Genomic DNA, 17114 nt, shown 5'->3' on the forward strand with positions numbered 1-17114 from the left:
AAGGCTTGCACACAAATGTTGATAGCAGCTTTATGCATAGTCAAATGCCCACCAACGTGAGAATGATAAACTGTGGTGAGCACCTGACGTAAGCTGGCAGAGTCAACCCATCTCCTTGACTTTCTCTTGTGGTTAGGTTCAGTCAATGTGGGAGAAGAGTGTTAAGAGACTGGAGGGCAGGAGGAAAGAGGGCAAGGGCTTGGGGTATTTTCCCCTTCCTCACCTGGCTTTGACATAGTTTTGGCAGTGATGTAGCCCTGAGGTGCTTACCAGGAGGGTTTTCTTATATTCAACTGAATACTCACACTCAAAGATAAAACAGAGGCCAATCTCTGGATATAGGATATAGGACGAGAAACACAGCAGGGCACACTTGGGGGTGTGTCTCTTCAATGGGAGTTTTTGCTGCTGTCATGTCATAACCATACAGGTACAAGGGGCAAGGAAGCCACTGGCTTAAAAGCCTTCTATCCTAGAGGAGCATCACCTCTTGAAATGACATTATAGGCGCAGCACCTAAGTTCCCTGCAAGAGACGTGCCCAGCCACAAGAATCACTGTCCTTAGGGATCCCTAAAGCATGGCTTCCCCATCAGGTCTTTATAATTCTCCCAATCCAGGGGTCATTTTAGCATAAGCAAAATTGCTTCCTAAAGTTGACATTCAACTTTCATCGCATTGCCAGGGGAACAAGACACTAACAACAACTCAAATTCTCATACTGCAGGGGAGGGCTCAGTTGAGCCTTTGCCTACTATGATTACAACGTTGGATGGCCAATTCTTCTACCAAGGTGCTGGCTCTCCCTAAGCCCCAATATACTTTTTCATCCCCATACTCACTGTTGCTAGTCCCTGGGTGTCCAAACACCTGTCACTGGCTCCTTTAAATCTATAAATAGTTCCTTCATTTATCTTCAAAATCCAAGCTGGGTGTTTCTTGTTCAGAACTCTAACTGGTGTACTATGTATGTATGTGTGTGTTTGAAACTGTAGAGAAAAAGACTAGAAGGAAATTTAACTTGATGGTAGAAATATGGATTACTTTATGTTATTTTTCTTAGATGTGTATTTCCCAAGTTTTCTATAATAAACATGTATTTATTTCATAAGCAGAAAAAGGCATTTTTTATTTTTAAGAAAATAAAAAGGTTATTCTACCAAGGCTATTTTTGCTCTGCTCTGACAATGTGATTCTGTATCCAAAAGGTATGTCCTGAAGGTTAAATTTTAGCCCCAGTTCTGCTGGTATAACCATCTATGGGCTTTGAGCAAGTCACTTTCTCTTTCTGGGTCTTAATTTCTTCTGAGAAAGTTTCTTCCAATTCTAACAGCTTATAAGTCTGCAGTTCTCTACAGTTAGTCTCAAGGATATGTGACATTTTTCCTCAGCATGGTCTCTGATAGCACAACCATATAATTCAAATAAATGAAGAATAGCATGTAATGAAAGCAGAGACTTAGAGCAAGAACAGGTAGTCATTGATTCTGGCAAAAATTGCACAGTGGCATATTCAAGAAGCCCTGGGTGCCATGAGAAGTTCTACTGTCACATCAAAGTGCCAACCAGTACCATGTGTTTTCATGATCATCAGGAAATATCTTGATTTCCTATGGTAGAATTGTTTGAACAGACTCTCTGACCACCCATATCATTTCTATATTTCTGAGTCACATAGGAATGCTTCTATTCAGTAAAAGTTAAGTTCAGTTCAATTAAAGCTCTGTGTGATATGCAGATTATCTAAGGATGAGAAGAGAACTGTCTCTGAGGTCAATAAATATTTGTTGATTTGACTAACTGATTGTCAAGGGATTCTAAGTTCGCCCTTAGAATCTAAGTCATCTGTGGTGTTGACTGAGCCAAGAAGGATCTTTGAAGCTAATTAAACTCATTTCCAAAAGCCAAATACAGAGGAAATTATTCACATCATCATAAATTACCTGACATGCAAAGAAGGCATGCGTTAAGGGCCACAGAAAAATACAAACGTGCCTAAATAAATCTAGCTTGCCCTGTATTTTCAAACTAATCTACACTTTTCTACAGGCTACTGCTATTTCCTGTCATCAGATGGATCATTTACCTGGCAGTACTAAAAGCAGGGGGAAAATCTTCCAGCCTGATTGTATTTATCATCTTGGAATACTGCCATGAAATGAAAGAAACTTGGACTACACAGGAGGCTTAACATAGAAAAACAAAGAAATATAAACTTCAAAGTAATCTGTGAAAAATAGGTGGCAACAAGAATTTCCCAGATTTAATTGGATATATTTCACAGGTTAGCATTAGAGGCAAGGACTTTTGAAGTAACTTCTTTTTTATTTCTCAGTCCAGAAGTCCCTACTCCTGTGACATACTTCTAGTTTGGGGAAATGAGCAGATGGTCAATAAGATTTCTGTGCTTGTGATTAGCATACATTAAAAAATTCCTAGATTCCTTCCTTCAACCAGTGTATTAAGCAATTTGACATCAAGTGGACTGTACGGCCATTATTAGAATTCTGGAAATCCCTGGACTCAACAATAAAACATCTTTCAGGATTACATGTCAAGCAACATTTTATATTTCCTCAATTTTAGCTAATGCTGAAACAGGAAGAGACCAAAAACAGTTACTTGTTCCAGTCAATAATAGTATACTCTTGGCAAGAAAACAGATGAGTACAACTACAACTTTCCTCAGTCAAATGTTTGCTATTTTTTGTTGGTCTTACCAAATTGTGTACAACTGATCAATTTTAGGAATAAGAAAATAAATCAAATTAAAGAGGACCTTTCTATTTCATCAAACTAGTTGGTTTGAAAACAAAGAAATGCCTCTTATCAATGAGAGCCATTTCTGAAATCATTCTTCCAAACAGAAAAAAAAAATCTAACCATGAACTGGAATTCTAGATTTAGTAAGACTGATTGCATGAGAGATGAATAAATTACACATCTTTACAAGAGCCAAACTGAATAGAGTTTATTATTAAATCCAGTTGCTAAGAATTTAAGAAACTGAATGCTTACATAACTCCTATATCTTAGATATTTCTGGAGAAAGCTGGAATCTAATACATATACACATACAAATTACAGTAACTAAATTATAGAACATCACTCAGTTTTATGGTGGGATTTATAATATGTGGAAAGAACTAACTGATCTGTTAGAGGGTCAGGGGAGGGACAGAGAAAGGTATGCACAGTTCAACCACAGACCTTAAGAAAAAAATTGCTTCAATTAGTTCTCTTTTGCTAAGATGAAATGAAAATAAAAAACAGATGTAAAAACTGCAACCACATGATATTATTCACATAACAGCAACAGCAGTAATACACCATTCTTTCTTCTGAATGTCAGCATGCTTTGTTGTACGCTAAGTAAATAAGGTAACTAAAAGCCAAATGCTGCTTTTAAAACATTGCCACAAAGTTAGAGCCAGGCCAGGGCATCTATAAGAGAACATTATCAGCAGCAAGCTCATAAGGAAAATAAGATTTCCTATCTCACAATAACCAACACTTAAACTCTGAGTCACATACCCAGGGTCCCTCAAATTATTCTGACATAGGTACATCAGTCATGCTAGACTTACTTGCCTACCAACCTAACACCCATGGTTGCCAGAGTCAGGTAAGTCAGAAAGACTGCATGTTTCAAGCTGTTTGGAAAACTATTTTCTTGAACAAAATTTAAAAACTCTCCAAAGGGATTTTTTAATTATCATGCCTGCACCAAATAACCTTTCCTTTCTCTGTGCCCTGCAGCTCCCAGCATATACTTTCTGTACTTTTCATAAGATCGGGTATTTTTGTTTCTTTGTGGTACTTCTTGTTTCATTGTATGGTCACTCCACAACTCGTCTATGTTTACATCCTCTCCAATATCCTACAAGCTGCTGAAAGGTCAGAGATGAAGCCAAATACTAATCTGGATACTCACCATCAATGACCACAGCATCTCCTATGATATCAGCAGGCATTCAAAGATGTTTTGATGGGCTGGGCAAGCAACATACATGGACGAAGTAGGCCTCAGGCCGTGCAGTACAATATGGAGTGGTGGATACTCAAGCAAATTGGAGAACTTGTACTCCATATAAAGCAGCAGTTGTTACTCAGCTTAATCCTATAGTTTGCCAAAAAGAGATTCAGGCCTAATGTTGCCAGATTTTCTAGTTTCCCAAAAAAAATAAGGAAATCTGGATTTTTATATGAGTTCACCCGATTTTAAATGCTAGCTAAACTCTACATAGGCTAAAAGAAACCCATCTGTGAGCCAAATTTGCCCTGCAGGCCACCAGTTTTCAACTTCATGCTATACAGTGGTAAGCTTCTCATGGGCCTGTGACCCCTTCCACCTCATTCACTAGTTCTCCTCCTGCCCCTCACTTGTGGAAATGTACTTTCTTGATATTCCTTCTGTGTGTGCTTTTTATTTCTCCTCTAAACCACCACTTTGCTAGTGGCCTTCAATTGTGTTTATATATGTTGTCTTGTATCACAGTTATTTATATATTTGCTGTGTCTCCCATAAGGAATAAGTTCCCTAAGTCACTTTTTATTATAACATCATTGGTTGAGTTCTTTGTCAGACACTGTGCTGAGTACTTTACATACATTAACTCATTTACTCTTTAAAGGAACCCTAAAGAATAATACTATTGCTTCTTCTTTATACATGAGGCAACTGGCGCTTAGGTGCTTCTAATTAATGCCCTGGTCCTCAGAACTAGTGAGTGGAAGAGCCGGAACTTGAAGCTCAGCCTTCTGACTCCCCGGTTCCCTATTTGCTTGACTTGTCTTTAAGTGCCCCTACTATTCCTTGCAGACAGTGAGTTCCTGATTAATATTTGTTTAATTGATTGTTGAAAAGCAGAAATTTATATTCCACTTAAAAGACATACTTTCATAAGGAGCATGGAGAAAAATTACCGATGAGTTAATGGTTTGCAGAAGCATTAAAAATAAAAATAACATGAATAAGTACTATGAATATTTGTGGTTCAGCAAATAGAGTGCAGCCCATTCATCAACTGAATAGATACACCGGGTTTATCCAGATACTTTTTAACATATTTATTCAAAAGCATTCCTATCCAAAAATAATATCCATAAAATACTTCTCCATGTTAGCATTTCTGGCTTGAAAATTCAGTGTGCAATGCTGGTTTTAGTTAGAAATGCCAGGAGGAAATTGAACAAAAGCGCAAATGATACTCTTTTTTGCATGCAAGAAACCTTAATTATTTATTTTTTAACAACTGATATTACATTTCTGTTTCTGCATCCATTGGAAGTCTCCAAATGTAGTTTCTTTCCTCTCTAAATATGTGCTGTTTCACATAAAAGCATACAGTGTAACAACTAAGCAACGTACTGGTTTTTGTTTGTATTACTTTTTTAATATTTTATCTGAACTATAAGTGTGAACTCTGAAAACATGATTCAGATGACAGAATATGACCATAGTCATGCTTTATTTGAAGACCTAATGGATAAACAAATCTCTAAATTCTGCTTCTCTTTTGAGAATAACATTTGAAGCCATGAAAGACATTTTTCCGTCTTCAGAACCACTGTTCAGCTTTCAAATCTCAGCTACTTTTGAGATCTAACACCACCACCACCATAACACGGGAAGAACAAAGAATATCCCCAGACCATTATGTCCCCATCTGGGCTTCTTCCTTTTGGTAAATGGCACCCAATAACGTAAATAAACCACGAGTGTAACTAGTATCAAAGTCCTGGGGTACATTAGGTGGGGACAGAGTTTCCAATTCTCTGTTCTCCAAGAATTCTAATCCCAACCCAGAAATCAGTGGTTTCCACTCCTACCACTATTGCTGTGTAAACAGCTCAGAAGCAGCTGTTCCCGGCCCATAGAAACATAATCTAAGGAAGCTGAGATGGCTCCATAAGGTTTTGCCGGTGACCAAACTTTCTTTGGAACACATTAACACTGTTGCTTTCTCATGAAGTCATTACAACCGGCTCAAAGCCAAATCCCTAACCTTCAACTGACAGTTTGGAGAAAAGACTCACTATAAAGCAGAATTATTACCTAGAGACTCCCAGTATTTTAATCTTTTTAAGGATGAAAAAAATCACAAGCATCTAAGATTGTACAGAAAATGATTTGGTGAAATGTTTACAAAAGTGGTAGGGGGTTCATAGAATAGTAAAAGACCAGCCATTTTCTCTTCAAGTGGAAACCATGGCCCAGCTCCAAACCAGATCCCATGAAGTACTAAAATAAGTGGGGGGATGAGGGAAGGAGGAAGGATTCTACTTTCCAAAGCTGCTGCTATTCTCTTTTTCTGCACCTTCTCTGAGCTTTGTAAAAGAATACCTGAGGAAACTATCTAGGGAGGAAACATATTCATTTCAAATCCCTCACAGGGAGAGGTCATCAACACAGTGCGCCTCACCGCCTGACGTTAGCTTAAAGGAGCCGGGAGAAGGCAGCAGAGTAAGGGACAAGTGGTTGCCATCACTAATTCCTAGAACCAGAGGAATAAACAGAAATAAGAATAAATTTTTTAAAAAAAAGAATAAACAAAGATAAGGCTCTAAAAGGAGTAATTGAGTACTATGTCAATTTCCTTCCCTCTCTCCTGATTAAGAATCAGCTTAAATCACCAAAATATCATCATCTAAAATATATAATTCCTTAGTGAATATATCCCCACCCCAGCAAATCACCAAATGAAAGAAAAATAAATAGAAAGTGGAAGTCACCTAAAGAAAATACACACTTGTATGGAAATCACCATTATCTGCAGTTGTAGTCATGGAAACAGCAATTGGGAAGAAACCTCTTTAATTAACAAGCAGAGGTCAAATTATGTAAACTAGCTTTAGCACTCATAAACCTGAGCAGTGTATGCGCTCTTAAATCAAATATACCTGATTGTTCTGATTTTCAGCTCTTGGTGAAAAGCTGGAAATTGCTGGGGAGGCTGCAGAGAGTTCCTGGAGTTTTGTGTCGATTTCAGCAAGCTGCTGATGCTGGGTGACTGCAAGCCTGTATCCTTCTCCTGGGACCAGCCAGCCGGGCTGGTCCCCCTAAGAGGGAACAAGGACCACCACGTCATTCTTATGTTGCATATATATGCTACACCAGTGCTTAGGACTTCCCAAAAACAAATAAACAAAAAACATAAAATTAACATTGGGATAGTAAAAGAAAAAAATTACTTTATGGTTTCATTATCTGTCAAACTCTCTGTAAAATATCTTCTTAAATTTTGTGGGGTTTTTTTCCCCGTATGGAATAATCTCTTAGTCTCACAGTCTGATTCTCACAACATTCTCATTTCTCCAGTTTGAAAAAGTGACTTGTGATATGTTGAATAGGAAAAAATCATGTTTACCCGTAATGACATGGTATTTTCAAAATTTGTCCCTAAAAAGTAACATAGGGTCTGTAAATGCTCTGTTTAGGTTTCATGAGCTTAATTGGTCATTTAACTCCTTATTCAACTAACATTAGTTTCATAACAGGTTAAAACCCATTCCTAACCATCATTTCAAAATCTCAGACTGAGTGCCTACTGTGTGTAGGCATTACACTGGGCACCGGTGATTCAGTATGAATCTCACACACTGCTGTGCTCAGGGAGTTCTTTTTAAAAAGGTGTAAAGAATGCTAGTAGGCCTAGGGCACCATGGAAACCAGACAGGGTCAACTAACCACTGTGGACAGAAAGGGACAAGGAGACAGTGATTGGAAAAGGCTTCCTGGAATAAATGATAGATCTTAATCACATCTTAAAGAAACAATATGATGGGATATGCACTTTAAAACTGGAGCTGGTAAGGGAAAGACAGAGGTAGATAATCCAGTTAAGAAGCAAAAACCATAATCTAGAACAAAAGTGAAAACAAACTGCATACGTCTTGGTAGGGGACAAGTCCCCACCAGTCACTCCTTCTCCCTACCCACTGGCATCAGGAAGACAAGCAATGACCTAGATTCAACCAATCAAAAGTGAACCCTGGACTTTGACTCTTCAGGGAGAGAAAGACCCAAAGATGCAGGGCACTTGGGAGGTGATTAACACCTGAACTAAAGAAGATTTCCTGGGAATGCAGAACATAGGACAGATTCCAGAGATACTTTGGAAGTAGAATTTAAAGAATCTGGAGATAATTTAATAAAAGGGATGTATGAAGGGAGGAGTTAAGGATTAAGGATAAAAACTTAATTCCTGTTTTTGTCAGCTAGTGGGATGGTGGTCACATTGACCAAGCTAGGGAATATAAGAGACATAGCAGGCTTGAGGAGGAAAATGATGATGAATTCTGCTTGAGACCTTTTGATATTCACAGATGTCCCAAGGTTATTCACAGATTACGTTAGGTAATTAAATATGTATAAAGTTCAAGATAGGCACCTGGATTGGAAATAAGTATTTTAGACTTACCCATGTATCTATAGTGATCAAACCTTTGGACCACAGGAGTGGGTGAGGTCACACATGTAGTACAAGGACAGAAGAATCATAAAGAACATAAAGAATAAAGGGGCAGGGAGAGAGCAAGAAAGCTTAAGGATTTGGTACTTCACTTTCATGACTCTAGTACCAGAAATTGAACCCTAGGCAGTAACCAGAAGAAATACACTCAAAAACTTATCCAGAAAGTCTCGTATCTGTTTTTTCCCCTGACCCCAACATCCTATCTCCCTTTCTGCTTCAGTGAAAGCAAACTGCATGCATCTTGGTAGGGGACAAGTCCCCACCAGTCACTCCTTCTCCCTACCCACTGGCATCAGGAAGACAAGCAATGACCTAGATTCAACCAATCAAAAGTGAACCCTGGACTTCGACTCTTTAGGGAGAGAAAGACTCAAAGATGCAGGGCACCTGGGAAGTGATTAACAGTAACAGCGGCAGCAGGGAGAATCTGTGTTGGTAGCAGTGAAGGTGGCCTCATTTATCCTCCAAGTGGGGTGTCTGGTGGCTGTGGTGCAGCCCCTAACCAGCCTGTTTCTGACAACTTTCTATGATTGTGTTTCTGGGTACTTTGAAATCTGCCTGGTTTACAGACCTGGCTCTCCAAACCTCCCATTAAGTCTATGAGTTACCCAAATCTCCCAATAAATTCATTTGCTCTTTTTTTAACCAAAGTCCATCTCTGTTTCTTGCAACCCAGAACAACACTGACTAACATGTGTTGTGCCATGCATCTGGTTTTTAGGAGCTCCCAACATTGGAGGAAATGTTTTAAAAATTCTAAGTATCCTAGAGAGATTTAGGAGAATATTAATCCACACAATTAAACATTCCACTATAAAAAAACCACCAGACAGCAAGAGTCCTGGGAATTAAAACAAGGTCATCATTTTAGTCATCCTCTTTAAGTTGCACAGATGAAATGGTGGGGCAATCAATAAAGAAAAGGGTGCACAGAAGTTTGAGAGCATACAGCAAATCTGAGGAATGGTATGGTGTAAGCATACAGGAGACAGGTCCCTTCCCCAAAGTGTTTTAAAGTCTTCCTGCCATACTTCGTATCTTCCACCTCTGAATCTCTGTTCCATCTTCTATCTGGCTTTATACAATTTCTGTATAAAATATCTATATCCCACACCAGATAATAAGAAAGGATCCTCTTTCTCCCCAAGGATTTGCAGAAAGAACTCTCAGCAAATACTAGTTTAAAAACAGTAACTGTAAAAAATAACAGCAATAATCTCAAAAGAGGTCTGCATAGCTAAAGAGCAGAACAGACATGGCTGAAACCCAACTTGGAAAACTTAAAATGGGCTCATATGAGCAAAATGACAAAAAAGGATGAAGACTATGAGAAAAATATTATAAGACCTGGAGGAGATATCCAGGAGCTTCTACACCCATCTGTGGGCTTGCACATTGACTGGCCTGATCCCCTTTTCCTCTTTCTTTCTTCCGTGCCTTCCTCTGCTATGAGAAAGTAAAATCCCCAAAAGCCCAGCCTCACTTGCAGTGCTGCACACAATGCACAGCTGTGACACAGCTTGGCCAACAAGTCGCAGGTAGAAGCCCCAGGGGCACCGCACCTTCCCAAATGAAAAAGGCAAGCCTCAGAGGAGTGTCTTGCTCCTTCCCCTCCCCCTTTTCTTTCTGCCTAGAAAAGAGAAACATTACCTACAGATAGAGCAGCAGTCTTACAAACCTAAAAACAAAACACTAAGAATGTGCAGCAGGAAAACAGAAAGACACTAGCTGCCTTTACCTGGATTTCTTGTTCCTGAAGAAAAATTAACTACTTACTTAGTAACAGTGGAAGCCACTGTTAATAAAGTTTCCTGTTATTTGCAGCCAATCACATTCCCAACTGATATCCCATTTTACAAGTAGCCCAAAAGGAGAGAAAAAAGATGATGGAAGGGAAGAAATAATAGAGGATAATTTTCTGAACTGAAGAAAGATCTTGAACCTTCAGATAAAAAGAGCCTACAAGGTATGATGCAAATGAAGTGGCTAAAAAATCTGGCTACTGGAAGAAAGATTCCTAAACTACAAGAAGCATGTTTTTTAAAGGTAAAAACCTCTAATATTTTAGAATTAAGTTCCTGATGATTTTAATATATTCTGGAGGAGAGGAAATGAGAGAAAAGGGAAATAAAAACCAAAGATACCAAAGATCCTGTCTTGTTAAGAGACTACTTAAATACTGAAGTTGAAAAGAAAATATACATTTTAATGTATTTTAAGAATTCGAGAGTTAACAGCACCAGATCAGAAATAGGACACTGAATTTCAAGCCATGGGAGGAAAAGGGGTAAAGTTAAGAAAACAGAATAAATATAATAAAAGAAATATAAAATAGAATGTCAGGAAAAGGTTCAAAAATCATCAGTGGTCATAATAAGTGTGAATAAATTAAATATCCTCATTAAAAGATAAAGAGCAAGGAAATAATAACAAAAGATAAAGACATAATAGCAACAACAAAAATCCAGCTACATATTATTTGTAAAACATCTCCCTGAAACTAAGTGATAGAGAAGAGTTTAAAATAGAGGGACAAGACAAAAATACTAACAAAAATAATATGTAAAATACAATATTAATTACAAAAATTCATTGTTAAAGCATTTCTAGGGTATGTAAGGAAGATCTGTCATGCCATGGTTTTGTACCCAAAGAATGAGTAAGTGGCAGCTTGCCCAACCTCATAATTAATAATAAAATTAAGAATGAGACTCAGATCCCTTAATTCTTCCTGTTATCTTAGCTCTTGTTAATAAACAAATCACCATGAATCCTAAAGCTAAAATATCTCAGAATTATGTGGGTATTTAGCAGTTTTGCATACCAAACCTTGCCCGCATCAGATGCTGAGGCCTGGCTGTCCTGCGCCTGGCAGGGTGCCTCCTTGTTAGACTCAGCTAGTGCCACCGTCCAGACCGTCAGGGACCCGGACGTTCCAGGTTAAGTGGGCAGGAGCAGGACAGTGTGCTTTAAGTACTAGAGGCTACACTGAGAAATCATGGAGCCAGTTTAGGGATAACAAGAAATGCCCAAAACAAAGGGCTTCAGAGAAAAACATAAATGTCATCAGTGACTAAGCCCATTACATCACAGGCAGAGGTTAATATTGTGATAGCCAAGGTGCAGTCATTCTTATAATGATGTAAAATAATCCTGAGAGTCAATAATGAATAGACTAAGAATAGATTTGAAAATTTCAATAAAAATAAATCTGTAAAATAGAATTTTTTTAAGTCAGTGAATATTATCTCATAATTTGCCAATACTGTAAATTTGTGCTATTAGGTCAATAACATGATTAGAACATAAAAATTAAGAAGCAAAGAGGTCACTAAATATCAGAATTCACATACCTCAGAACTGGACAACCCCGAATCTCTATCATCTAAGTCCTTCAAAAGTTCAACCAGCCTTTTCTTCTCTCTGTCAACCATAACCACTGATTTTCCAGAATTCTTGGCCAACTACAAAATGTATTAATGGAAAATATTAAATACCCAAAGCAGTTCATGGTTCAGGAAAATAAAAATGGTACCTGAGGCTTCTACATTACAGATATACTGAGAAAATTTGTGCAACAAGGTGTCGTTCATTTGCTAGGTAACTTTATTTTACTCCAAATTTTTGGTATAGGTCCATTCTCCAAGCAAAGATATTCCTACTATAAGCAGGCCCTCATATTAACCATTTCAACAAGCACTTTATTTAAAAAATAAAATAAAACAATGAAACGGGCATTTTGCAAAACTCTATATATGTCAATGCAAAAACACTTGCTGAGACATTTGGAAGGAATCTTCTTACCACCTCCTAATACTACACATATCCACTAAATGAAACTGCTTTGAAATTTCAAGACTATCATATCAGGAGTTTAAATAAAGATTCAGTTACTACTGTTAGAAGGGGGGAAGGGAAACTCAAGGTGAAGCTAGTCTGTGGCAGCAAGAACTTGGATAAGGGAAAACACTACTGCTCTTAGAAAATTAAATGATAAATCAACACTCAATGGACCAGCACAAAGAGACCAATCACGTTGGAGAAGGTAGTTCCCTTCAAATCATATGATCAAAGCAGAGCACAGAGAAATCAGTCTCAGAGTTCAGTCCTGGCAATGGCAGGCTGACCCATGAATCCAATGCCAACTGTGAAAAAAGCCTCAGGCTTGAACTGTGAGTAATAATTTAACCCCTCTCCTCTTGTTAATACTTCACACTCACCAATGTAGTTCCCTAGTGACTTAACTGCCTGAATGGTTTGCCATGAGCTTTCTGTCCACTGCACTTACATTTCTTGCTGTAAATTAGTTCATCAGCATTCTGGTCTAATGCACGAGCCCCTGTGCCCTTGGCTAGCCCACCTTGAGGACACACCAAGTGAGGCTGCAGGGCCTGGAAGACCAAGGTCAAGCCCCTGAAGCAGGGAGTTAATCAAGAGAAGTAACGACTGATGGGCTGTCTAGAAGCTCAGCTTAGGGGGTGGCAGGGGGCAGACAACCACATGGCATTTCCAGCTCTGCTAGGAGCATTTTCCCTTCGAATTTCTAAACTGCACCACATACAAAATCAGTCTCATTACTTTAAATTTCAGGAAAACAAAAATGGCACCTGAGGCTTCTACATTACAGATATACTCTAATATGCAATTTTAAATCTGCCAAATAATCTTACTACACTGATGGACAGTGACTGCAATGGGTATGGGGGCGACTTGCCAATAAGGGTGAATGTAGTAACCACATTGTTTTTCTTGTGAAACCTTCATAAGAGTGTATATCAATGATACCTTAAATAAATAAATAAAGTGATGAGGAAATGCAAAAAATAAATAAAATATGCAAACATTGTCCAAAGCTATTATCTAAATATATGTTTTTCAAATTGCAGGAAGCAGATTCATTTCTGGGTAGGGAAATAAATGTACCGAGTTGCAGCTAGCACTTTTAAAAGGCAAAAGATAGCATAGGATGATGGAATAGAAAATAGTGAGCTAAGTTCTGGTTCATAAAACTTTTCTTTCAATTACATACACTGTTTCAATTACATATACACGTATCATGGTCAAAAAATTATTTTAAAACACCAAACACAACTATCTCCATTTTCACAGCTCATTTATTCCCATATTGTGGCTTCTAAACATCTAAGTACATACCTCAATGTTTCGTTTAATAAAATCCTGGCTGTGTTTACCTCTGAGTTCAGGGGTATTTGAAAAAGGTTCCTTTTCTGCTTTGTTTAATGACTCATTTCTTTCAACATCATAGGTAAAATCTAATATTAAAAAAAGTTCAAAATTTTTCATAATTATAATTGTCCATTATGCTAAAATTTTACTTTACACATATATGAAAATACATAAGAAATAAAATACACATAGAAACACCATTTGACCCAGTAATTCAACTCCTAGGAATTTGCCTGAAGAAAGCCGGATCACAGATCAAAAAGATATATGCACCCCTATGTTTATCACAGAACTATTTACAATAGCCAAGATACAGAAGCAGCCTAAGTGTCCATCAATAGATGAATGGATAAAGAAGATGTGGTACATATACACAATGGAATATTATTCAGCCATAAGAAGGAAACAAACCCTCCCATTTGCAACAACATGGATGGAGCTAGAGGGTATTATGCTCAGTGAAATAAGCCAGGTGGATAAAGACAAGTACCATATGACTTCACTCATTTGTGGAGTATAAAAACAAAGGAAAACTGAAGGAACAAAATAGCAGAAGACTCAGATTCCGAGAAGGAACTAGTGGTTACCGAAGGGAAGGGACTAAGGAGGGGGGTGGGAAGGGAGAGAAAAGGGGATTAAGAGGCACTATAATTTGCAATAACAAAATAGGTGGGTCATAGGGAAGGCAGTACAGCATGGAGAAGACAAGTAACGACTCATAGCATCTTACTACACTGATAGACAGTGACTGCAAAGGGTTGGGGGGACGTTGGGGTGTAATATGGGTGAATGTTGAAACCTCAATGTTGTTCATGTGAAACCTTCATAAGATTGTATATCAGTGATGAAGGATGGAAGGGAGGGAGGGAGGAAGGAAGGAAAGAAAGAAGGAAGGAAGAAAATACACATAGAAGAACTTCTAAATTCCAGGTACAGAAACCTAATATACATGGAAATTTATTCTTAAAAAGATCAATGTGCTGCCATAATTTACAATTAAGCTCTCATAAAATGTCTTTTGTTATTCATTATCATGTATCAAACTTCTTGCTGTTCCATTGGAATCATAGGAAACATGAAAAGAACTTCAAGTGATACATGTAAAGGAAAAATCTCAGATGTCATGGGGATTTTTTAACACATTTTATTTTATTTTTCATAAAGCAAAACTTTCCTTAAAGACTAGAGTCATTTCCTGCTATCCTATTAATTTGCCATCACCCTATCTGAACAATACACTTTTTGTTCAAACCTTTCTTTTAATCAAGGTCTGGACATAAGTGTCCTGGATGTTCTACATCCCATCTGCACAAACCCTGAAAGGCTGTCTCAGTTCGTCAGTTTTTCTCAACCTTTGAAAAGAGGTTTAAGTCAACCTCTACGTTGTTCAAACCTTGGGTGTTCAAAACCAGGATAATAAAAATATTTGTGGAATCTTATTCCCTTTATTAAATATCTTGTTTTCACTGTAGTCACATTTAAGGCATTTAAAACAAGATCATGTGATCCCTTCTTTAAGTTCTAAAAGTATGCATAATGAAGAGTGTTCTCAAATAACAAATGGAGTCCACCCCACAAAATAGGATACATTGCCATACTAAAGTCCAAAAGGGAAAAGCACCAGTCTGTAGCTCAACCCAGACAAGTTTTACTTCAAAATTATCTTTGTTTTTTTATAAAAGGTTACCTCAATTAAAAGGATTAAGGGAGCTAGTCAATTGATGTCTTTATAACTAATTATCAAAGATTCAATAAAAATTTATTAAAGAATATATTTATTTAACAATAGCTAGAAAGAACCAAGAAAATGCTAAGATCTCTGCATTTAAAGTCTTTTCCAAGAAAAATAAATTTGAGTAAAAAAAATTACTCAGATACAAATTATAATTTCTAGGCAACTAAATCTGTGCTTTATACTTTGGATTTTATTTTTTAATAAGTAACACAGTTTTTTAAAATCAACTACCTATGAGTTACTTTAAAGAATGAGTGGTCTCCTCAGATACGCAATACATAACTTTTTCCCATCATCCAAGTTGCATATAGTATTTCAGGTTGAAATAAGAGATTTATTCACTCAGTTGGAGTTTTAAATGCTCTTAATACATTAAAATAACTCAGATAAATACATCTATGTCTATATTTGTAATAGAGTTTCTTTAAAATATACTTTTAATAAATTGCAGGAAAAAACACTGGATTGTCTGGTCAGAATTGTCTCACTAGAAATGTCCTCTTCTCTCCATCCTGGTGGTGACCCACAGCGGACACTGCCATGTTCCTATAGTGACCCCAACCCTTGCTGGGTTGTACAAGTTGGTTAGACTATGGGTAGGCACCTAATCCAAATTGGGCCCATTGGTCTCTTCTCTAGAATTTTGGAATTGAGTCTCCCTCTCAGTGACTATCCACATAATGTGCTCTTTGGGAATCAAAGAAACTGTCTACCACCAGGATTCTTTCCATAAATTTTCTTTTTTGCTTAAGCTAGGTTTCCATTACTTGCAGCCAGCTTTTCTTTAACTCTTTATTATATAAAATTTCAGACTTCCAAAAGTAGAAAGAATGGTATAATGAACCCTCAACAACTAACTTCAACAATGATTAACTCATGACCAATCTTGTTTCATTAGAACCTCGCCTATCTCCACCCACTCCAGATTAAATCACAAATCATTTCATCTGTAAATATTTGTTTACAGCTAGTATTTTTAAAATATATAAAATCACACAAATTAAAACACACCTTGATTAACATTCTCTTTATGGTTTTCATACTCTTCCGGAGGGATCTGAGTGCGAAACACTGAGAAAAAGGTGTCTTCATGCTCACAGCAAGAAGGATCTATTGATTCTAAAAAAAACACACAAATAAATAAGGAACTGTCTACATTAACAATTTTTTTAAAAGACCTAATATTCTAAGACATATTCCTCAATCCCCACTGCACACACATTTCTAAAGACAATGTTACTTCCCAGGAGAAATGATAATCATCATTGTATACATGAGCCAGTGAAACAAACAGCAGAAATCAAGATAGACAAACATCATTGCATTTTCCTGAATCTTATGTACAAAGAGGAAGTACAAGGATGTGCTGAAATGTCACATTAACTCTCTGGAGATAATATATCCACATTTCAACATTCATAATACAGAGAACATGCACACTGAGTAATTTTAATTGTTTTTCTTTTTTTATCTTAAATCCCCAAGGTGAAGATTTCTGATATATTTTCAATCATCAAGATAAAAGAGAAAACAGGGGAGACTTAGAGTTAGCTTTTTTCTTTTGTGATTCATTCTCTTGGACTAATACCCATAAGGAAATTAGAAAATTGTGTTTTCAACTCTTTTTGTTTTAATGTAATTTATTTTATGTTCCGCTATTAACTAATTTAGGCATTGTACATTTGCAAGAAACTGCAAACATAAATGAGTATCCTT

General features: G+C 37.2%; 1 protein-coding gene across 5 annotated transcripts in view; it reads right to left on the reverse strand.

Moving 5' to 3' along the window:
- Window positions 1-17114, reverse strand: part of FSIP1 (fibrous sheath interacting protein 1) — a 194109-nt gene that overhangs the window by 146585 nt on the left and 30410 nt on the right. For all 5 annotated transcript variants that reach the window (XM_057488662.1, XM_057488661.1, XM_057488663.1 and 2 more), the window contains exons 6-9: window positions 16410-16517; window positions 13631-13749; window positions 11830-11940; window positions 6903-7061 (exon numbers count right to left, since the gene is read on the reverse strand). In XM_057488662.1, the coding sequence (XP_057344645.1) occupies window positions 6903-7061; window positions 11830-11940; window positions 13631-13749; window positions 16410-16517 (497 nt within the window). The remainder of the gene's footprint in view (window positions 1-6902; window positions 7062-11829; window positions 11941-13630; window positions 13750-16409; window positions 16518-17114) is intronic.

The sequence above is a fragment of the Manis pentadactyla genome, chromosome 11 (genome assembly GCF_030020395.1).
Source record: "Manis pentadactyla isolate mManPen7 chromosome 11, mManPen7.hap1, whole genome shotgun sequence".
Taxonomy (NCBI): domain Eukaryota; kingdom Metazoa; phylum Chordata; class Mammalia; order Pholidota; family Manidae; genus Manis; species Manis pentadactyla.